This window comes from Mytilus edulis, chromosome 8 (assembly GCF_963676685.1).
Source record: "Mytilus edulis chromosome 8, xbMytEdul2.2, whole genome shotgun sequence".
In the NCBI taxonomy this organism is placed as follows: Eukaryota; Metazoa; Mollusca; class Bivalvia; order Mytilida; family Mytilidae; genus Mytilus; species Mytilus edulis.
The window spans coordinates 88,141,954-88,166,272 of NC_092351.1; the positions used below are offsets into that span (position 1 = coordinate 88,141,954).

The 24,319-nt window shown below is 31.7% G+C and overlaps 2 protein-coding genes across 3 annotated transcripts in view; one reads left to right on the top strand and one right to left on the bottom strand.

The window, feature by feature from the left end:
* LOC139486578 (uncharacterized) lies at window positions 1–15,963 on the top strand. 2 transcript variants are annotated; one of them, XM_071271499.1, is made up of 14 exons: window positions 1–141; window positions 1,312–1,388; window positions 2,058–2,158; window positions 2,796–2,975; window positions 4,567–4,716; window positions 6,298–6,420; window positions 7,353–7,415; window positions 8,430–8,539; window positions 9,226–9,292; window positions 11,383–11,769; window positions 12,799–13,202; window positions 13,727–13,872; window positions 14,686–14,750; window positions 15,223–15,963. In XM_071271499.1, exons 1-14 carry the CDS (start codon window positions 8–10, stop codon window positions 15,895–15,897), a joined length of 2,682 nt encoding a protein of 893 aa, XP_071127600.1. In that variant the 5' UTR covers window positions 1–7; the 3' UTR covers window positions 15,898–15,963. The 2 variants fall into 2 exon arrangements, with proteins under 2 accessions (XP_071127600.1, XP_071127601.1); XM_071271500.1 differs by having other exon boundaries at window positions 9,226–9,283.
* A 170-nt stretch (window positions 15,964–16,133) lies between these two features.
* Window positions 16,134–24,319, bottom strand: part of LOC139486577 (heat shock 70 kDa protein 12A-like) — a 36,725-nt gene continuing 28,539 nt past the window's right edge. The window contains exons 6-9 of the mRNA XM_071271498.1: window positions 22,232–22,541; window positions 21,124–21,342; window positions 18,415–18,571; window positions 16,134–17,418 (exon numbers count right to left, since the gene is read on the bottom strand). Coding sequence (XP_071127599.1) covers window positions 16,364–17,418; window positions 18,415–18,571; window positions 21,124–21,342; window positions 22,232–22,541 — 1,741 coding nt within the window. The 3' untranslated portion in view covers window positions 16,134–16,363. The remainder of the gene's footprint in view (window positions 17,419–18,414; window positions 18,572–21,123; window positions 21,343–22,231; window positions 22,542–24,319) is intronic.

Genomic DNA, 24,319 nt, shown 5'->3' on the forward strand with positions numbered 1-24,319 from the left:
ACAGTCGATGTGTACTACTGAGACATCTGTAACAAAACCATCTAAGGAGAGGAAGGAAAATCTACAGTCGATGTGTACTACTGAGACATCTGTCACAAAACCATCTAAGGAGAGGAAGTCACAGCGGAATCTCAGAAGAGGGTAATTATAGAAAAAATGTAATATGATTGCCAATGAGAAACTTCTTTACAAGGGACCAAATGACACAGAAATTAACAAGGCTTAAAATAAAATATTGTTTGTTTCCCCAATCCCGACCGACCCTGCAAAAATGGTGCTACTCATAATATTTTATTGTCAAAACTAAGTCAAATATGATTTTATTCATTTTGATTTTTAAGACTTTCTGGATTGTTCAATAATGTTCAAGCATTTTGAAATAATAAAATTATTTCCCTACCTACCTAACCACACCTGGCTTGACAGGGTCGGGATAGGGGAAACAAGCGCTATATTTATATAGGCCCAACTAAAGGTCACTGTACAGCTAATTCAACAATGAGTTATGTATGCTGAAGGGATCTATAAATGATAAGTAATAATTTCTGAATTTATAGTATGTGAGATATGTCTTTAAACATGCAAGGTGATTTTTCAAGGTCATTCTTTGTGGTGAAATTCAGTTTATGCTTGCATTGGAGTAAATTCACTTCATATTTCTCTTAAAATATTCCATATTTAATACATTGGCGGTATGCCTCATTCACACATACCTTTAATTGGAATTGAATTCGAATCGAATGGGAATCGAATTAGCTAATTGGGTTCACACACTCTTCTTTTTTAATTCGAATTGATTTGAATGTGCTAATTCGCATTAGAAACACGTTTTTGTTTATCAGAACTAAAAGTTAACGTCATTAGGACAGTACAGCGAATTTGACGCGCATTCTAATTCGAAATAGAATTGACGTTAGGACGTAAACCGTTTCGAATGCAAATTAAGCTAATTCGAAATTAGTTAATGCAAATCGAATTTGAATTACATGTGAACTCAGCAGTATTTTATCGATGCCTGCATATAATACTATTGTGAATATAAATTTTTTTGAACTTTTAAATCTGTGGTTCATGTATACATGTACCAACAAAATCCACAAAAGTTAGTATTCCACCAATATTAATAAATTCCAGAGTATATCATATGGCTTTTAATACTACATAATGGTTTTACCTTTACTTAATGACATTGTTCCTACCCCCACCCCTTTTCCTTTTGTCTCTGTGGCAATCATACCCTGTCTCATTAATTTTATATCAAATGCAGATAGTAGTTATTTTGATACAAGTTTTACTTTGCTTTATTTATAGACGTAGATTGAAAGGAAAATATAAATATAAAAGCCTGTCTGAAGAAAGTGAAACAGAGACTGATAAACCAGCATCTTGTAAGTTAAATATAAAGATTATGATTGGTTGATAAACCAGCATCTTGTAAGTTAAATATAAAGATTCTGATTGGTTGATAAATCAGCATCTTGTAAGTTGAATATAAAGATTCTGATTGGCTCATCAACAGTTGACCTTTTAGGAGAAGGTCAGCATTTTTTTTTTGAAATTGGAGATCTTTTGAGAGTTTCTCTGTATAAAGAGATTAATAAAGATAGGATGTCTTTATTAATAGTTATCAAAGGTACCAGGCATATAATTTGATATGCCAAACTTGCATTTTGTCTTCATAAGACTCATCAGTGACACAGAGATCTGAATTTGAAAATAACGAATATAAACATGTGCTGTCTAATACTCTTGCATGGTGTTTCTAATTATAAGCAGTAGAGTGGATTAGCTGGATTTTATTGCTGAGTTGAAAACCTATCATTTGCCTTGGACTGTTTTCTGCTCTTTGGTCGTGTAGTTGTCTTTTTTATACATTCCCAGCTTCCAATCTCAATTTTATTCTATATTTGATTTGATTTTTTTTTCAGTGCTTAATGAATAGAAATAAAACTGTCTAACACTCTTATTGCAAAAGTATTGCATAGCAGTAGAGTTATATTAACAAAAAAATTAGTAAGATATTCTATATTCATGATATTTTATTTGATATTTTTCAGTGCAGAGGTCCCCAGAGATCACAGACAACCAGGTACAAGATCTAGGCTGGTTGTTATCACTATTTACACATGGAATTAATGGGGTTTTGGCAGAAGACATGGTATTTACATGTTTTACAGTTTATTTATTTTCTTTGTCATTGCAGCTGCTCTGTGATGAGCAAATTATGCCCGCAATCTAGAAAGTATGAAAAAGTCTGTATAGATTTTTATTAAAAAATTATAATTTCACAGAGCAGGTATCCTGTCTAAATTTATATAACAACTAAATATAGGTAATATGAAAAACAAGTCTTAAATTGAAAAAGCAAAAAGAAGAAAAACACTTAACCAAAGATGGCTTAGATAACCATTAAACATCTTTACATATAATATAATATATACATTTAAAATATGTGATATGGTTGTCATTGAGACAACTCTCCACAAGATACTAAATGACACAGAAATTAACACCTACTGTAAACCAACTTATTTTTGGAGATACTGTATTTAGGGTTAAGCTCACACTAGTCCAATAAGTGGCAATTTAATTTTACGATTTTCAAATGTACTTTGTGTAATAAGAAAAGAAAAGATACAAGCTCTAGATGATTTACATTAGCATCAATTTTCTTTGCAGAAAAATAATTCCCTCTTGAAAATTAGTTGATTTACAGTATAGGTCACATTACAGCCTTCAACAATGAGCAAAGCCCATATTCCGTAGTCAGCTCAAAAAACTTTTGTATATTTCAGGGTCTAAGTAAAACAGTACAAGCTATATCTTTGTTGGGATACATGAAGGGCTATCAACAGATCTCTGGACCTCATTTGTTTATTGTACCTCTGACTGATATAGACCACTGGCTGGTAGAATTTAAAAGCTGGAGTCCAGAATCCAGATTAGTTGTGATAAAAGGCACTGTTGATCAAAGAGTATGTATTTTAATGTCTTAAATAATTTCAAATATGAAGGGAACACAGTTCACATAAATGCAAAAACACCAAAGACAGAGAAATACATAAATAATTAATATGATAGTAATTTTTGATATGTTATACTCAGAATAACAACGAATAACCAAAATAATTTTAGACAGTACACTAAAGCAGCTTAATAGAGTTAAAGGTTTACACCAACAAAAATAAACGCATTAAACCAAAAGAAAAAATACTTACAAAAAAAATAAAGACACAATTTTTACATGAGATAAACACACTTACAAAAATAAAAACACATGTGTTTTTTCTATGTTATGCTATTGTTTCAGAAAAAGGTAGAAGGTTTGGTACCATTAAAATGTTTAATCCCACTGCAAATGTTTGCACCTGTCCTAAGTCAGGAATCTGATGTACAGTAGTTGTCGTTTGTTTATGTAATTTATACTTGTTTCTCGTTTCTCGTTTTTAACCAGATTTTTGTGACAAAAATGTCGGTTATTGATTTGGGGATGTACGGCGGGCGGCTGGGTGGGCGGCCGGGCAGTCGGGCAGGCAGGCGGCAATCAAATGTTGTCCTAGCATTAACTCATGAACTGTTCAATCAAAGCTTTTAAAATTTTTATATGTTGTTACTGACAACTAAATGAAGGTCAAGTTCAATAATGGCGATTTTGACTTTTACCGTTCAGGAGTTATGGTTCTTGAAAGATTGAAAAATGGTTTTTCCAGTCGTGTCCGTGCATTTACGCATGAACTGTTCTGCCAAAACTTCCCAAATTTTAATATGTTGTTACTGATGACAAAATGGAGGTCAAGTTCAATAATGACGATTTTGACTTTTACCGTTCAGGAGTTATGGTTCTTGAAAGATTGAAAAATGGTGTTTCCAGTCGTGTCCGTGCATTTTCTCATGAACCATTCAACCAAAGCTTTTGAAATTTTTATATGTTGTTACTGATGACAAAATAGAGGTCAAGTGCAATAATGACGATTTTGACTTTTACCGTTCAGGAGTTAAGGTTCTTGAAAGATTGTAAAATGGCATTTTCATTCACTTTATTGCATTTACTCATGAACCCTTCAATCTTAGCTTTTCAAATTTTAAAATGTTGATACTGATGACAAAATGGAGGTCAAATTTGATATTGACGATTTTCACTTTCACCATTTATCAGTAATGGTTCTTGTGATATTGCCAGGACACAAATAAATGTTAATAAATCCGGTTTGCTATCAGTGTGACAGCCTCTTGTTTTATATAGATTAGACCGTTGGTTTTCCTGTTTGAATGGTTTAATTTTGGGGCCCTTTATAGCTTGTTGTTCAGTGTGAGCCAAGGCTCCCTGTTGAAGGCCGTACATTGACCTTTAATGGTTTACCTTTTTTTTAAATTGTTATTTGGATGGAGAGTTGGCTCATTGGCACTCACACCACTTCTTCCTATATCTACAAACAAAAGAATAGGCATGCAAATTAAAATTAAACAGCAAACAGCACATGTATACTAATAGAGAGATTTGTCCATTAAAGATTTGTTAGCCTTTTTGTTTTAAGATATGTTTAATTTTGTTGTTGTTATTAACAGGAACCAGCAAGCATATTGAAGGAGGATGGCTGGGATGTTTGTATTACTAGTTATGAAACCTGTCTTCAAGAACCTAACTCCTTCAAAGAAACAAATTGGAGATATCTGGTTGTAGATGAAGTCCAGACTATCATTAAAGAAAAAACACAAGTAAGGACTTTTCACAGTGGGGCTTTTTATGCCCAATTTATGGGCATTATGTTTTCTGGTCTGTGGGTTTGTTGGTTCGTTTCGTTCGCTTTTTCTTTCGTTTGTCCATCCGTCCGTTGGTATGTCCTGCTTCAGGTTAAAGTTTTGGTCAAGGCAGGGGTCGAAATTAGCGCTAGTCCGGTAGTCCAGGACTAGTAAAATTTGTGTCGGACCAGTAGATTTTGTTAGGTGGAGGTCCGGCGGACCAGTAGAAATTTGTTGATAAAAATCACTGATTGCATCGCAATTTCCGTTTGTTTACAAAACAATTTACCTGTGAAATCAATTACAAGGTACTGGGGGCTATTACAATTGATCAAGTTAATTAATATCTCGGGTGAGTGTCCTTCACAACAATATAAAATGTGGAAATTTGTGGAAGGAGTTAAACCGCCGGACAAAAAAAATAAGATAATTTAATCCTGTCCCTTCGTGCTCATTCTGTTGATGCAGAAAGGAGGTTTTCTGAGATGAAACTTGTAAAGAATGATTGGCGATCAAAATTGCGTCCAACTGTTTTATCAGATCTTTTATTCATTATGTTTCACACTGAAGATATAGCATCATTTGATCCAGTCCCGGCTATTGAAATATGGAATATTTCTGGACAGTGCTCCAGACGACCTAGTCAGGCACCCTATGCATCGTCGTGAGGATTGCGATGACTTGGAAGACAATGTTGATATTTTTTCTGTCCTTAATCCTGATTTTGATAAAGAAAATCATTGAGATTACCAAAGCCTTTATCAAAATCAGAATAAAGACTACTAGTATTCCTTTGTTACTGTCTAACTTATGTAAAAAAAAGCATCAAAATTAAACATCTGTCATTTATACTAGTGTTTGTCAAATCAATGTCATTTTTGCAGGACCAGTAGATTTGGAGCCGGACCAATAGAGTTTTCAGTCCACTGGTCTGGCTGGCCATTACACAAAAAAAGACCCCTGGGTCAAGATATAGTTTTTGATGAAGCTGAAGTCCAATCAACTTAAAACTTAGTACACATGTTCCCTATGATATGATCTTTCTAATTTGATGTCAAATTAGAGATTTTTTCTTATTTTCATGGTCAACTGAACATAGGAAATGATAGTGCAGATGGGGCATTCATGTACTTTGGAAACGTTCCTGTTTTAGATTTATTTTCTTCAAACAATCAAACTGATGCTCTATAAATTTTAAATTCACAATCTTTATACAAAAATGTACTAATTGTTTGTAAATTCAAGTTGTTATTCACAATTTTTCATTCTGCTTTATTAAATCGTGATTTTTTAGGAAAAGATCAGCAAACTTTGCAATGTTTTTAGTAAAATGTATTGAAAAATAAAGACAGAATAATATTTTTTCAAAGAAATTTGATTTTTAAAGAGATTGAAGGCATTATTTGTATGCAACATTTCGAAAATGGCAAGGTACATTTTTTGGTCATAATTAAAACATTGCAATATCAATGTATTACTGCATTCACAAATTTATGAATTTATTGTAAATGATGGTAAAACAAATAAAAGAATGTCTTTTTAAAATTTTCTTTTCAGATTTTAGAGATTATCCAGAGTATGAAGACATCCAATAAACTCTTACTGACTGGAACCCAGACACAGAATGACTTACAAGAGTTATTGGCCTTGCAAAACTTCCTGATGTCTGATTCCACAAATGTAATATTTTTGTTTTTATTGTTAATTTTTTGATCACATTACTCCATCTTGGGAGAAAAGCTCAATTTTTATAAATGGTTATACAGTAAAAAAAAGTGAAAGATAAACAAAAAGTTTTATAAACATATTTTTTTTCTTCTTTAAACAATTAAAAACTGGCTACAGAAATTGATTTTCAAACACCAATTTTCCTTTATGGCAAATGCATTATGTATTGATTCTTGGACTTTGAACTTTTGTCTTTTGTAAAATAATAGAAATTGAAGGTTTGCAACACTTTCAGCCATCTGTTTTTAAATAAGTAAAGAACCTAAGTTTCATACAATGTTTTACAAATTTTGATCTTAAATTAGAGATATAAAACGAGATATGGTAGATTTTAGCTTTTGAAGTTCAGAAGTTATGGTCTTTTATTAAGTGGATGATGAAAGTTTTATGGTATTTCAGTACAACAATTTTTTTTAAATTTTGGTAATTTGGAATTATGACTTTTTGAACAGTTTTGTTTACTTTAAAAAGTAGTGATACAAAATCCTAATAATTTTTGGAGATTTTCACTTAAATATCTCTCTTTAAAGTCATCTGTGACAAAGTCTGATATAAGAGTATTAGCAAGGTTTTCTTTATGAATTTTTGACTTTAGTAAGATTTAATTTTACTAAACCATATTTTGTTCGCAGTAATTTTATTGAAAATGCCTGGTTGAGGTACTATTTATTCAGAATTTTTTGCATGAGACACACTTGTGATGTTATTTATTGTGATTTCAGGAAATGCCAAATGCAATGAAAATGCTAATGAAATTTTAAAAGTGAGTTTATATTTTTGTCAATTTTCATGTTTTTCTCCAAATTATGAATTCACAGTACCATATTCAGTGATGTACAGTATCATGCAAATTATACAAATTTGGATTTTTTTTAATTTTACAGAATACCATCTACAGATCAGCTAATCAATTATGTGACAAAGAACTTGTGAACTGTTTACATAGCGTAAGTATTTATTATAATTTAATAAATAAATTTTGTGTATTTACTGTCTTCTGATTGGTTAAAATTATTAGTTTTATTTTCAATGTTGTCAATTTTAATGGCGACACGCCCACTCTGACGTTGTGTATTCATACGCAACATGTGTGTACGTTGTTATTGTCAAGATAAATAATATAAAAAGTTCTTTGAGCCTTATTTTTGATAGAAATTTATTTATAATGAATGGCAATAATTTATTTTGATTTTATTGAACCATAAAACTAATTTTTGACTCTTCACATTTTACATAATCCGCTTCGCGGATTATTCAATGTGAAGAGTCAAAAATTAGTTTTATGGTTCAATAAAATCAAAATAAATAAAAGCCATTCATTAAATGTCATTAATGATATTGTAAAATAAATTAAAACAATTTTTTTATTAAAGTTTGTTTTATATGCCTTTTCAAACACAAAACAACTTAGTTCAACTGCAATTCGTCTTTTTAAAATCCCATTATTCTAGCACCAAAATGAAAATAACATCATGTCATTGGTAGACACTACTTTATCCAGAACTTTTTAAACCTGAATAAATCATAATGTTTTGTGAACCCTTTTGAAAATATTACCCAGAATGCATTAGACTGCAAATTATTATTTTGTACCTCATACTAAAAGGATAAATATCTTTGTGAACTGTCAACAGAGTCTAAAATAAATTTCAATGAAAAATATCTAGAATCTTATTTATTCATATACTTTTAAAAAAGGGGGGGCTTTGTGTCTGAGTGGTCCAGACTACTGAGGTTGTGAGATCGAATCAGGCACATGGTAGGTGCACTTAACTGCAATCAGGTTTACTTGACTAGAATTGTCAGTTTTCTTATAGTAGATTAATGGTTCGCTCCAGACACTCTGGCTTCCCCCACTAATAAAAACTGACCACCAAGAAATTGCACAATAGTGGAATTAAACATCAACCAATCAATCATCTTTAAAAAATAAAACTTTGTCTTTTATTTGATATATTTAGATTCTTCAACCATTCCTGTTGAAAACAATTAAAGCAGACTTAGAAAAGGGATTATTACCAACCAAAGAAATCTACATATATGTTGGACTTTATACTTTACAAAAAGATTGGTAAATATTAAAACAATCAAGATTTATTTTTTTACTTTTAAACAGTGTTATAGAAGTATAAGAAAATATGAAAGATGAGATGGCACCCCAGATGAAAGGTTTAGCTAGCTATATAACCAGGTTTAATGCATCATTTTCTACATTAGGGACATAACACTAACTTAAAGGTGATCACTTTTGTTAAGATGTTATCATTTCTCTCATTCTTATATATATATTATCTTTATATTCTTGATATTTTGATAATTTTATTCTTAATATTATCTCCCCTAATTTAGACCCATAGCATTATCTCCCTTAATTCATAAGATAACATATTTATCACATTAAGTCATAAGATTGACTATTTATTGCATTAATTTCCATAAGATTAACTATTTACTGCATCAATATCCATAAAATTTTAATACTATTTATTGCATTACATACTATAACATTATGCATTTGTTGCATAAAATCCCATATCATTATGCATTCATATATAGAAATATCTCCCAAAAACTTTGATCTATTTATAACATTATCTCCCCTAATTTGGATCTATAAAAATATTTCTATTTTAATTATAATAGATATATTTCGAGATCTCCCATAACATCTTCTTATTTTTTCTTTCTTTTAAAAAAAGTTATAATCTATGATTTACAAAACATTTCGAATTATATTTATATATTTTTCGAATTTAGGCAAACAATACAAGCACAAGACTTAAAGGACCAACTGGATGATAACATGAATAGGGAGGTGAGTGAAGTATGATTTTTACATTTTACTGGTCCGGGAACTCTAGTGATTTTTATACGACCGCAAAATTTGAAAAAAATTTCGTCGTATATTGCTATCACCTTGGCGTCGTCGTCTTTGTCCGAATACTTTTAGTTTTCGCACTCTAACTTTAGTAAAAGTGAATAGAAATCTATGAAATTTTAACACAAGGTTTATGACCACAAAAGGAAGGTTGGGATTGATTTTGGGAGTTTTGGTCCCAACATTTTAGGAATTAGGGGCCAAAAAGGGCCCAAATAAGCATTTTCTTGGTTTTCGCACTATAACTTTAGTTTAAGTAAATAGAAATCAATGAAATTTAAACATAAGGTTTATGACCATAAAAGGAAGGTTGGTATTAATTTGGGGGTTTTGGTCCCAACAGTTTAGGAATAAAGGGCCCAAAGGGTCCAAAATTAAACTTTGTTTGATTTCATCAAAAATTGAATAATTGGGGTTCTTTGATATACCGAATCTAACTGTGTATGTAGATTCTTAATTTTTGGTCCTGTTTTCAAATTGGTCTACATTAAGGTCCAAAGGGTCCAAAATTAAACTTAGTTTGATTTTAACAATTATTGAATCCTTGGAGTTCTTTGATATGCTGAATCTAAAAATGTACTTAGATTTTTTATTATTGGCCCAGTTTTCAAGTTGGCCCAAATCGGGGTCCAAAATTAAACTTTGTTTGATTTCATCAAAAATTGAATAATTGGGGTTCTTTGATATGCCAAATCTAACTGTGTATGTAGATTCTTAATTTTTGGTCCCGTTTTAAAATAGGTCTACATTAAAGTCCAAAGGGTCCAAAATTAAACTAAGTTTGATTTTAACAAAAATTGAATTCTTGGGCCTCTTTGATATGCTGAATCTAAACATGTACTTAGATTTTTGATAATTGGCCCAGTTTTCAAGTTGGTCCAAATCAGGATCCAAAATTATTATATTAAGTATTGTGCAATAGCAAGAAATTTTCAATTGCACAGTTATAAATTCAGCAATAGCAAGAAATCTTCAATTGCACAGTATTGTGCAATAGCAAGAAATCTTCAATTGCACAGTATTGTGCAATAGCAAATATTTTCAATTGCACAGTATTGCACAATAGCAAGAAATATCTAATTGCACAATATTGTGCAATAGCAAGAAATTCCAATTGGATTTCAATTGGAGTTATCTTTCAGTGTCCAGAATAGTAGTTGAATCAACTTAAATCATTGTTTTATACAATTTACAATGTATATTCACTTTTACTACCAACTGATAGATTAAACTAATCTTTACCATTCAGTCATTGTCAGTGATAACAAACACTTTTTTTACATTTTAATATTTTATGATGTATTTAAATGAGAAGTTATTGTTGCAAACTTCATTAGAAATTTGAATTGAGATCAGTTTTGAAATAAGGGAAAGGGGGATGTGAAAAAAAATTTGGGGGGGGGGGGGGATCAAATTTTCATTTCAGATTTCATAAATAAAAAGAAAATTTCTTCAAACATTTTTTTGAGAGGATTAATATTCAACAGCATAGTGAATTGCTCAAAGGCAAAAAAATTTTTTTAAGTTCATTAGACCACATTCATTCTGTGTCAGAAACCTATGCTGTGTCAACTATTTAATCACAATCCAAATTTAGAGCTGAATCCAGCTTGAATGTTGTGTCCATACTTGCCCCAACCGTTCAGGGTTCAACCTCTGTGGTTGTATAAAGCTGCGCCCTGCGGAGCATCTGGTTTTTAATTTTCATTTATTGGCTAAAAGAAATTTGGCACTATGAAATAACAGTTTTATTGGGCCTACTGGGAAATTTAAGGAATGGCTTGAGAATTATGGTGGTCTAAGCCTTTAAGTCTGTTTGGAAATTCCCCAAAAGTAAAAAAGGTATTTGACATTAATCATGGAATTGGGAATGCAGCATCTTAATGTCGTTGTGTTTTTTTGCTGGGATCTTTGACAATTTCTATATAAAAAAAAATACTATTAAATGTAAACTGCTATTTATTATCAGATTTAAACTATTTTTATCAATTCTGAGAAAAAAATGTACATTTTAATGAAATTTATTTTTTCTACAGAAAAAGATTGAAATCCTTAATCATGTCTCCTTACCAAATCAGTCAAAATTGGAAATCATTCAACCATGTAAAGTAATTAATCCCAGTGTTGGCCTAAAATGTTTATTAAAAGACAATACAAGTATTGGAAACAGGACACAGAGCAGGAAAACTCTACAAAGTATTTTACCAGCCAATAAGTCAACACAGGGATCTTTTCAAAAGAATTCTACAAAGTCTTATCCCTGGAATGGTTTACTGACAAAAGGATCTGGTGAGGAGTCTTCTCAGAATGTTCAGATTACCTCAGATTGCAGAAATAGTCCAGAAAGAATATTTTCTGTGTGTGTTGAAAGTTTGAAAGGCAGCCCAAATATCAAAATTATACAGCAAGCTGGGGTTGAAAAGGTAAGTGATTATACAAGATTATATGGCAGTGGACAACACTGAAGAGTGATAACTCTTTATTAGTTAGTAAAACGTTTTAACTGCAATGTGAAATTAAAGCATCTTGTAAACTTGGACTGAAACTTGCTAACAGACAGCACCTCTACTTTTGCTAATTTATTTTGTGGAAATAATGATCTATATCAATAATGATAGAATGCATAAAAATGTAGCATTTTACCTAACATAGAGAACGGCTATTCCAGAAAACACTATACCCCGGAACAGTTAATGAGATTTTTTTTTCAATGAGCAAGCAAGCAAGCTAACCAAAGATGTAACCTTTACCAACATTAATTGATTCTTTGATTATGACAGTATAACTTAAAGAGAAATCAGGACATTTTCTATAAATAACAGCTTCAGAGATCAGGTATCTATATACACCTGTTCTCTCCAATTAGGAGATAACTGTATTGTATTTTAAGCTCCGACGGCATCAATTGGGGATTTGATGGTCTCAAATTAAGTTTACTGGCGACGCGTTAGCGGAGACAGTAGACGGGTATTTGCTACCATCAAATTCCCAATTGATGCCGTCGGAGCTTAAAATACAATATTTTTATCTCCATTCTAATGAAACTGACAGAAAACAACGTTAAAACATGTATTAAAAATCTGTCATATGCCGTCTGCGCTTGCGAGTACGTCCCCTAGCATCAATTGTCAATTGATGCCATGTCAGAAAGTGACGTTATCCAATCAAAATGAACGTTACAAACGTTGTTGCATTAGAATTTCAAATAACTACACTCAATAAACAAAATGTGTTTGCAAAACATATTCATTTTTTAATCACAAACTGTATTTAAAACCACTTTATCTATTTGTATACAACACTTATGTCAATGAAGCATCATCACAACATGCTTTCTTCGATCAATATTAAAGCCTGGTTAACAACGAAGAAGCTCAATTTCATTAAAAAATATTACAATATATAGTATATATTATTCACTGTTAATTTCATGTACCCTTTTTTTTTTACAGAAAGTAGAACATAATAAGGTCAACTTTGATTTGCAATCATGTTCAAATGAGCTTAGCATCAGGCATAAGTTACGAAAAAATAAAAAACATATAACTGTATTGAATGCAAAACTTGGAGGAAAAGATGATTATTCAAATGAAGAGGAACCAAATGATAGTGAGGAAGGAAAAAAGGAAAAATCAAGTGACGATGAAATATTTTTAAAAGATAAATTAAGTGGAAATGAAATTCAGGAAAAATATCTGTCTTTTGTGAAACATTACATTAATGGAGAGTTCGAATACAAGGGTACCAGAAAATTAGACTGTATCCCTGCTAAACCTGACCACCAGTCAGTTTGCCCCTGTATTGTGTGTGGAGACCAGTCTGTTGGCATGTACTTTGGTATTATGGTGTGCTATAGGTAGGTTTTTATTAAAAAGAAGGATTTAAATGTTGGTCTGCAGCTTGGTAATGATGAGTTGTAAGCAGTGATGCTGCCACTTTCTGTTTGTAACAACCCTTATTCTGCATTAGAATTTTTTTTTTGAAGTTTAGTTGCCTTTATTGAAAGAAAATGATTAGTATAATACAGTATACATACGACCTCAATCAATGAAATGCAAAGACCCAGGTAGAAACACAGTGTTAGTCTTGTTCATAAGTAATAGAATTACTTGTCAATTATTGAAGATTTTGATTCATTTACTCATGTGTTGATGTACAATGATGGTTGCTTAGTTTCCTAAATGTTGTTTTCAAATTTATCATAGAGTATTTTATACACAAATAAACAAGAAGTTGTTGGATTTAATCCAACACACACGAATAATTAAAGTAGTACATCATTTACAAGAGAAAATTATACAAATTCTTTTGTCCCAAAACAGTAATTTTATTTAATTTTTTTTAAAGATTAAGATATTTTTTTGTTATTTTCCATTGTAGTTGCCGTACTTTCATAGTTGCTACTGTACAGTACAGATCAGTCCTTAATTGTGAAGCACAGTCCAACTGTACCATTCATTTCCGTAAAGAATTCTGCCCACATTGTCGATTTAAAAAATGTCTTTGGGCTGGAGCTGTTGTTGCAGGTAAATTCTTAAAGAAACCAGTCAAATTGTTTGTTTTCAGATTTATATACCCAGGTACTGGGGAATTGATTTATTGAATGATAGTTTTCATACTTGACCACACTTGTCCAACAGCCCAACTATGTTGAATTTCTACCAGGAATAAGAATTTCCACCTTATATTTTTTCGAAAAAGTTAGTGTTGGGCTTATGGCTGCAAATATAAAAAAAAGAAGATATGGTATGATTGCCAATGAGACAACCCTCCTCAGAGACCAAATAACACAGAAAGGTTATCATGAAGACCAGTCTGATTTAAATAAAACCTCTCAGTGCTCTATATTTTCAGATATATACATGTACATGTGATATATAAATTAATGATAGCAAGTGATGAGAGGTTTGCTTTTAATCAGACTGTTTGGAGACTAGATTGATGCAAGAAAAAAGGAATTCAATAGGAAATTTAGGTTTCAAAAACTGGAAAAGTTGATTTTATGGTTTGTTATCTACAAATATGACAAGGGTTGTTAATGTACAAAAGTGTAGGATATAATATTCCCATCCTTACCAAACATGACTTAGAATTTGTACATTCTCCCCACAGCCAAATGGAAGCCATACTTTACCAACAAGGGTTAATTGCAACTTGAAAGAAGACCCAGGGTGACCATATTTGTATTCCCCAGTCACCATTGGAGTGTGGAAATATGACATTGCTTTATATTAAGATAGCTCATAATTTCTGTATCTTAACAATTCTTATTGTCTTTTGTGGATAGTTGTCTCATTTGCAATCATACCACATCTTCTTTTTTATATTATACTTTTCAGAGGTTCCTCTCAGACTACAAAAACTGAGTCAGTTTAAACGATCTCTCGCAGTTAAAAGCAAAAGGGTATGTTTAAGAAATATGTATTTATATCTAATTTATAAAAGAACAAAGTGATGAGAAACATGTGAAACAAACTTTTTAAAAGGGATATAAACAAAATATAAATGTTAAGAAGATTGTTCAAAGAAACAATTTAGTAAATGTGGAGTACTGTAAACCAGCTAAATTTCGCAAAATCAAATCTCTCCTAAAATGGCATGAAAGGACTTAACGTTAAATAAAGTATCCACGAAATAAGTTGGTTTACAGTATACCTCAGTAAGACAGCAACTCGAGTATAGATTCAACCAAAAGACATTTGTAGGTCAAAATATGGTTTGTACTAATAGAACAGTGATTGCATATAAGTTCAAGCTCCACTAAATTACATATCTACAATATTTTCAAAATATTTTTATGTTATCAATGTTATTCCTTTGGTTTGTTTTTACTCTACTTAATTTATTAAATCTGGAGACTCTTTTTATATTTTAAGCAACCCAACAGGAATTCTAAACGTGTTAAAATGAAGACTTTTATGAAACCAGACACTGACACCAGATGTGCTTCAACAATGTATTTAACCAGTGATACTGACTGTGATAACAAAGTTGACTGTGATAAACTTGTTGACAATTATTATCCAATCAAATCATCAGGAGGACAACAGAAAGACAATTCTTATCCAATCAAATTATCAGTAGGACAGAAAGACAATTCTTATCCAATCAAATCCTCAGTAAGACAGAAAGACAATTCTTATCCAATCAAATTGTCAGGAGGACAGAAAGACAATTCTTATCCAATCAAATCATCAAGAGGCCAGAAAGACAATTCTTATCCAAACAAATTATCAGGAGGACAGAAAGACAATTCTTATCCAATCAAATTATCTGGAGGACACAAAAATCACAGAAGATCTGAAAAACTTACTTCTATTTCTGAATCTCATATTGAAAGTGAAAGTTTAAAAGTGACCTTGTGTTCTGGTATTAAGGAGACTAGTGATACTGAGATACCTCTAAAATCATTGTTAGCAAATAATAATATGGAAGAAAATTTTCACTATTTTAAACAAAATTCCAGACCAATAAGCACAAGTGATATATTGACTGATTGGCAAAGGCTGCATAAAAGTGTTCAGGAACAATTTCAAAAACTCAAGAATTAACAAAAATCAAATTTCTTTTGAAAAAAACCCAGAATATTATTCCAATAAAAGCCATTTAAAAACTGCTGTTTGTCCTTTCAAATGTAATAAAATTATAATGTATTTCTACATAGAGGTATATACTATTTCATCTTTTCACTTATTTAATGAGATATCAGTCTGGTTTGAAGTAGAAGGATTATTTTAAAAGTATATGTGGAGTATAGGTCAATTGCAAAGAAACAGAAACTCTTTCAGACTTTTTTTAACCTTTAACATTGTTTTCAATTATAGATATGGTTCCATCAGATTTTTTGTAAATTTTTCTTAACATTTGAGCTTTACAAATGAGAAATTGATTACAAAAATGTGAAATATTTAACACCAGCACTGGATACATTGTCAGTAAACATCCTCCTTAATTGGAGTTTTGTAATTGAAATCATAAAAAATGTTAGTAAAAGAGTATATTGTTACAATCACATCACTAAAACAACTCAAACTGATTTTCAAAAATATCGCCTGTTTTCATATTCCTTGCCCTGAATAGAATTTCAGTTCCACCAAACATTAATGTTTCTTCAATTTCAAGTATCTCATCCTTTTTGAGTGGTGGAATTGGGATAATGAGGTTCCCAAGGCGTTGACAACTAAGATCAGTGACATATATTGGATTTGTGTCATCTGATATGAAAACTGTACGCTCTATGGTTCTTTTTTCAGTATTTAACACCCGAAATATCTGTCTATGAGAATGTCCTTCTTCAACTTTTTCACCTTTCTCAGCAAATTTATGGAATATATCTTTGCAATGGTAGACTCCATCAATAAGTTCCTTTTTTGTCTTGTGATGAAGACTTGGATCCCATTCTGTCGAAGTTTGAATTCCATACGTCTTTCTCAATATACGTTTACTAATTTTCCTTGGTTGGTGTCCAAATAAAACCGCACCTTTTAAGACTGCCATGCCAGCATCGTCAGGAATAATGATTTTTCTATTTGGAAATGTTTTCTTCATTGCTTTTTGAACAAGCTCACATTCTGAAAATCCTCCTACCATTATAATATGACGCAGATCAGAGATTTTTGGATCCTTAAGGAGTTTTTCTATATGTTTGATTAAGGCATCTATAGTTGGTTTAAAAAGTTTTCGAAATACTTCAGGATTGACATGAAGTTTTTGAGGTGCAGTAAAATAAACTGAATCTTTGTAAGGTGACCGCATGATAGAAGACTGCACTGATTTATAGTGTTTTTCTGTTTTCTTAACCAAAGAAAAAGGTAATGAAATAACTATATCAGTACTCAGGTCTGACGTAACCGAACGCTTTTTAACTTCAAATTGGAAGCAGAGACTAGTGTAGTCCTCCAATTCATCTGATTTAAGTTCTTTGATGACTTTCTTAGTGAAAACGGAGTTGAGAAGTTCTATATAAGCATCATCAACAGCTGTTCCACCCCAGTTTCCTCCACTTGGTGGAAGCACCTCTTCTAATGAACCATCTGGTAGACGTTCGTGAACTGTTATGTCAGCTGTACCACCTGAAAAGTTAAGATATAATGACAATTTAACCGACTTTTTGTTTTGGATTTTCCTCTGAGTTCGGTATTTTTGCTATCTTACCTTTTGGCAGTATAACTTGTCAAAAGACAGATTAAGGTGGTATGGGAGTCTAAAATAAAAATGATAGAATTAGTTCACACTTTGCCAAAACTTAGAATATATTGATATATGTTTAAAAAAAAATTGATAGGTCACTGTGCATTTCCTCAAGCTACAGTTTGCGGCAAAATGGCACATTTGTATGGATTATACAGGGAAATACACCATTTTGTTATTGGAAAAAAAAATAAAAAATGAGAGAATTGTAAAATAAATTGCAAAAATAGCTTTAAGAAAAGGGTTTGAGAATATCAAAAGAAAAGATAGGGTCAACGTCCTTTTTTTCGGCTAAATTACTAAGTAGGAAAATTCCAGGTAGATTCCATTGAAATTTTACAAACGACTACAAACACGGATATATAGCAAACAAGAAGGAATCAAAGGGAAATTAGTAAAATTATTTTGGATTGTTTATAATAATTTTGACCATGCAGGTGGTGTATCTCCGTAAAAGCATTTATTTTTTTGAAAATATGGAACTTTATAAAGTTATTTTTAGATTAACCCTAACCACCAACATATTTCAATTGTTAGACAAAGATCTCACTTAATTTTACTATATAGATAATTATGCACTGGAAATAATTAAGGTAATTGAACAAAACTTTAATTTTAACGATTTTTCTGAATAATTTGTAGAACATAAACAAAAAAACAAAGTGATTCCTAATACAATAAATTTTGATGTCTAAACACTCGAATATTTACATAAATGTTATGGTAAACCTAAATACAAACAAGAGTAATTTTAATGAATAGTATTATTAAAATTGATTCAATCATGAAATCCAAGTATTTGTTTTAGTTAATTGTTTGTATGAATATGATAACATTTACTTATAAATAAATAAATTATGATATGATTTTCAACAAACCTCCTAAATCTAGCACTAGATATTTTGTGCCATGTTTGATTGTTTCTGAAAAGGTTTTACTTGTATAGTTATCCCTGTTTGTCCGCAATTCCTGGCAAAAGATTGAAGCTGTTTCTGGTTCCAAAGCTATTGTCAAATCGTATCCCTTTATTCCTGCCTAAAAATAATACAGTGGGTTAAAATAAAATAGTTCAGCAATCCACAAATTCTTGTTCCACCCTATTGGATAAACAAAGTATTATGGTCAGCATGGTAAGTGGAGAGCAAACCACATATGGAGATTGTATCTTATGCCAGTTGTCACTCTCCTCTGTGTGATTCAAGATAAGGCAAAACATGTGGAATAGGCCACGTTCGGTAAATTCTTCAATCAGACCGCTATTCTTGTATATAAAGTTGTAATATCTGCAAGTGTTTTGAGACACGATTTCGATGTCGGTAATTGTTTTGACTGCGATTTGCGTTTATGAAATTATAAGATCATTTTGAACTAATTGATTATCTGCCTCGTTCAAATACGCTCCTTTTTGGGTTTGATTTTTTTACTTCTTTTTTTTTTGATTAACTTGCTCTTCGATGTCCCACAGCACCACTGAAGATACAATAAGTGTCGTTCTTCTAAGCTTAACTGTAAATTTTGTGTAATATTATAGAAAATACTAAACAAAACTACAATGCTATATTCATTAACAAATGATTATATAGCTACTAGTAGTTAATAACAAGGGAGCTCCAAATCTCAATTGGACTGATTGAACGAAATAAGTCTACATATATTTGTAGCCAATATAGATTTAACAAACATCTAGCAATACTCACAATAAAACTCAGTTTAAAAAGTCCGAGTATAATGTTAGAATGGATAACAAAAAAAAAAACTTAACAAAATGACTGCCATACATTCAAAAAAGACTTCTATCAGTTAATAACCAGCCAGCTCCAGAAATCAATTGGACTGATTGAAAGAAATGTGTTGTCTGCATATTGATTTATATTTACGAATGATGTCTAGGCCTTGTACCGATAATAACATTTAGTAAACGTTTAGAAAATTCAATCCTGGTATCTATGATGAGTATTTACAACCACTAGGTCGATGCCACTGCTGGTGGAGTTTTCATTCCCTGAAGGTATCACCATCCCAGTAGTCAGCACTTATGTGTTGACTTAAGTGTTCATTGATATGCTCATAATTATAAATTAACTTAACATAACTTTAAATTTTTGAAATACTAAAGCTGTTTTGGATTTTTTGGTCCTCAATGCCCTTCAACTTCGTATTTTCTTTGGTTTCTAGCTCACCTGGCCTAAAAGGCCAAATTTACCCAAACTTGGCCACAATCATTATTAGGGTATCTAGTTAAAATGAAATGTGTCCGGTTACCTGGCCAACCAATCAAGATGGCCGCCATGGCTAAAAATATAACATACGGGTAAAATGTAGTTTTTGGCTTATATTGTCAATATTAAATTGTTTATCAAGTCAAGATCTATCTGTCCTGAAATTGTCAGACGAATCGGACAACTGATTGTTGGGTTGCTGCCCCTGAATTGGCAATTTTAAGGAAATATTGCCGTTTTTGATTATTATCTTGAATATTATTATAGATAGAGCTAAACTGTAAACAGCAATAATGTTTAGTAAAGTAAGATCTACAAATAAATCAACGTGACCAAAATGGTCAATTGACCCCTTAAGGAGTTATTACCCTTTATAGTCATTTTTTTCCAATTTTTCGTAAATTTTTATTATCTTTTACAAAAATCTTCTACTCTGAAACTACTCGGCCCAAATTAACCCAAACTTGGCCACAATCATCATTGAGGTATCTAGTTTAAAAAAAAGTGTGGGGTGACCCAGCCAACCCACCAAGATGGCCACCATGACTAAAAATAGAGCATTGGGGTAAATGTAGATTTTGGCTTATAACTCTGAAACCAAAGCATTTAGAGCAAATGGGACACCAGGTTTAATTCTTTATCAAGTCAAGATCTATCTGCCCTCAAATTTTCAGATGAATCGGACAACCAGTTTTTGGGTTGCTGCCCCTGAATTGGTGATTTTTAAGGAAATTTTGCCGTTTTTGGTTTTTACTTGAAAATTATTATAGATAGAGATAAACTGTAAACAGCAATAATGTTCAGCAAAGTAAGATCTACAAACAAGTCACATGACCAAAATTGTTAGTTGCCCCCCTTAAGGAGTTATTGCCCTAGACAGTCAATTTTTAACAATTTTCATAAATTTTGTAAATTTTAACAAACTATTTTCCTCTGTAACTAATGGGCCAAGTTCATTATGATAGAGATAATTGTAAGTAGCAATAATGTTCACTAAAGTAAGATTAACAAACACATCACCATCACCAAAACGCAATTTTGTCATTAATCTATCTGTGTCTTTTGTTTAATATGCAAATTGACCAAGGTGAGCGACACAGGCTCTTAAGCATGTTAATACCCTCTAGTTAACATTTTTTTATTCCAGCTTTACTGATAAGTCTTTTGTAGACGAAACGCGCGTATGGCGTAAATTAAGAAAAATCAATCCTAGTATCGATGATGAGTTTATTTAGGTTAGTTTGTAATATCGACGACCCTGGTATAATAATAAGTACAAACCCAGTAGTGATAGTCTAACGTAAGCATGGAAGTATTGCTCTCCCACAGTTAGTGTTAAAATATATAGACATTTAGAAAAATACACACCTTTTCTGCAGCTTTTCTCATGAATAATTTTGCCTGATCGTTCCATATGGCTGGAACAGTGAGCACATAATGTATGTCATCTTTTTCCACATTCTTCAGTGATTGCAATAGCTTTTCTACGGCGCGATCTTTGAGATATTTGATTGCAATAGAAAACACATCCAATGCTTTTACTTGCACTCCGTTCTGGTCTTTTAATGTGGTAGCTACATTCACTATCTGAAAGGGAAGAAAAGGCTTAAAACGACCTGAATTACAGTTTCTGAAATTTTAGTTATCATTGTTTGTCTTTTTGAAGAAATATGAAGACTCAGTTACAGAATGTTGCTCATTTGTCCTTATCTATTGTAGTCTTATTTTATTTCATTTTGTTGTTGGTTCTTTTGTGGTGACTGTAAAGGTTTTGTTTTGTTACATTCTAGAGGAATATGGCACTTTGAAATTGAAGAGGTTAAGTGTGTTTCTTAAATCTCTATTAAATCGAAGTTATCGGAAGTAAAATACCAATAAAAAAGACCAGGGAGAAAGTAAACGAGCAGTTTTCAGAGGAACAGTGATTTATTGAAAGTGATAAAAAAAAATGCACTTCAAAACAATAATGGAGTATGTTCAAACATAACTAAGTTGACATATTAGATTTACGAGCGATGTTTACGTATAAATAGGCATAACAATAACGGTTTCTATTTTTCTGCACCAGATGTGCATTTCGACAATCAACGTCTCTTAAATGAGCCAAACTATTTGCAAATTCAAAGCTTATTGAAAACATGAAGAGCTATAACACAAAAAGGACAAACAAATATAACCAAAGTCTTTTTTTGCGTTAGAATCGTTCTAACATCCCGATATTTGATACATCTTTACAAGCACGAATGATCCTGATCGAGTGAAGTGTTTTACTCGTTTATTATAAACTAGGTACAACTTCCGCCCTCAAAGCGAGCAGCTATCACGATATAAAAGAGACGGTTAAAGTAGCATTTCATAGTGAATTTTTTTGACTGTTGATTAATTCAAAATGTAACATCAATTGTCACTAAGTGTACCTACAACAGTTTGTATAGACTTGCGGAAGTAAAAATCACCCGTAAAGTTATAAGCCTACCTGTTTATGTAACATCATTTTAAATCGATTAAAATAATGAACCATATCAGTCTCCTCGTCATCAGAATCAGAATCCTCATTTTCAAGGCTTTCAATATATTCTGCATCTGCCTTATATCCAAAAGCTTTAAACTTCTTTTCTTTGTCAAGAAGAACTGACGTTGGAGCTTTAGTGGATAATAATGTGCTATCTTGCCAATGACATGTTTGAATTTCATTTGGCGAACTCTTTGCTGAAAACGCATACCCTGAATAAGTTGTTCCAAAATCAATTGCCACCACAAACAATTTCGGGGATTCAATGAACTCCCTGTAAAACCAATTGTTATTAAATATAAGAATGTTTGACAATGACATTGGTTGATCTTAGTTACACAGAGGGTTGGATATTTAATGATCTGTCCTGGTTGGGGTATATTTCAATTGCCGAATAATGCATTTGATTTGCAAGAACCACTCCTTTGGGATAGCATGTATGAATTTTGACTGAAAAAATACGATACTCCCTCCCAACTTATTTCGACAGATTCTCGAATATGCATTTAAAAAAAGCAACTTTTCAGTGTACTTTATTTTACCAAATACAAATATAATTGTAACACTTATACAAAACAAAAACAAGCATGCACCCATTGTAGTTCCAATCATTAGAAAACAAAACTGTGTTAACTAACATCAAATATATTCAACGCTATTGACAGAAATATTCAAACAATAATTTAAACCTAACAAAAGTTATTGTAGTTGTAATAATCTGTCAACGAAAACAACAAACATATTTGTGTAGATGAAAGTACAAAAAAGTTTATTAAGATATAATGTTGTTGTAGTATACAAAAATCAAATGAAATATAAATAGAAGGGTTAACTTTATTCAATTTTATTGTTACTAAACATTTACAGTGTTTGTGGCAATACATCAAAATGAAAACAGCACTGTATAGTCTGAATGGCATCTCCGTAAACACCCGCCAACGGACCGCATCAAGCCTAAAATTCAGAATCCGGAAGTACCAATACCGGGTAACGTCCAGAGTGATACGACTACATGGACTAGAAGGAAAATTAAAACTCAAAAGACAAATAGTTGGAATATGGTAAAGGAAATACAAAAGAAACAAATTCAGCACCTAGGGAGTTCTTTTCACTAAAGATAATATATTTCATTTGTATCATAATTATAATCATAATCATAAGTTTGTCAATATTTTTCAAGGAACTAGCTGAAAGGACAGAAAGATAAGGTTTCGGACACTTAAATTTACTAGATGTCATAACGAAACTGTATTTGATTTTTGTATGTCGTATTGGTAACCATAACATGCAAAATGACATGTTTAGGACATTCTTATTTCAAGACAATGTGTGAAATGCCGTTATACTATGATAACTTGACTCTCTATGGCATGATCTTGAAAGTAGAAGACCGCCCATACATTTTCCTTAGATTCCCCCTTTGTGTCACCCATTGTGCAACTTTCACACAGGGCTAGGTTTCACAACACGAATATAATTTCATTTATCCCACAGACTGAAGGAAAATACTATTTCTTTCATCATGACTACCCTTGAAATAATATAAGCTTGGAAATTTTATAGGTGGTACATCACATAATTCATTCCATTTAAGTTTCAAAATTAGCCAATTTTATATTCATATATAAACTCTACTTCTGGTAAAACTTGTTTGCTCAGACAAATATAAAGAAGGTAGGATATTAGGTATTAATTTCTTTTTGCTGAAGATCGTACGTTTGCCTATATTTGCTTTTACCCACTTCATTTCACCTTTGGTGTTCTTTGTCCTATGTCAATCATACCATATCCTTGTTTTTATACCAAATATAGTATACGCTCACTATAACGAATTGGTGAACATACACAACTTTTGTGTGTGACAACACAATACATATTTGTTCACGGTGCGGTCATAGATACTAATTTCTATCGAAATACTCATCTGATCCATAGATTTTTGGCCTAAACCCTATTTTGACATTTTAATGGATTCAAATGAATGGTGATGCATACATAGTGGGAGAAGCTTTCATTGTTGGTTAACCTTACTGCTTCCAGTTTGGAGATCAC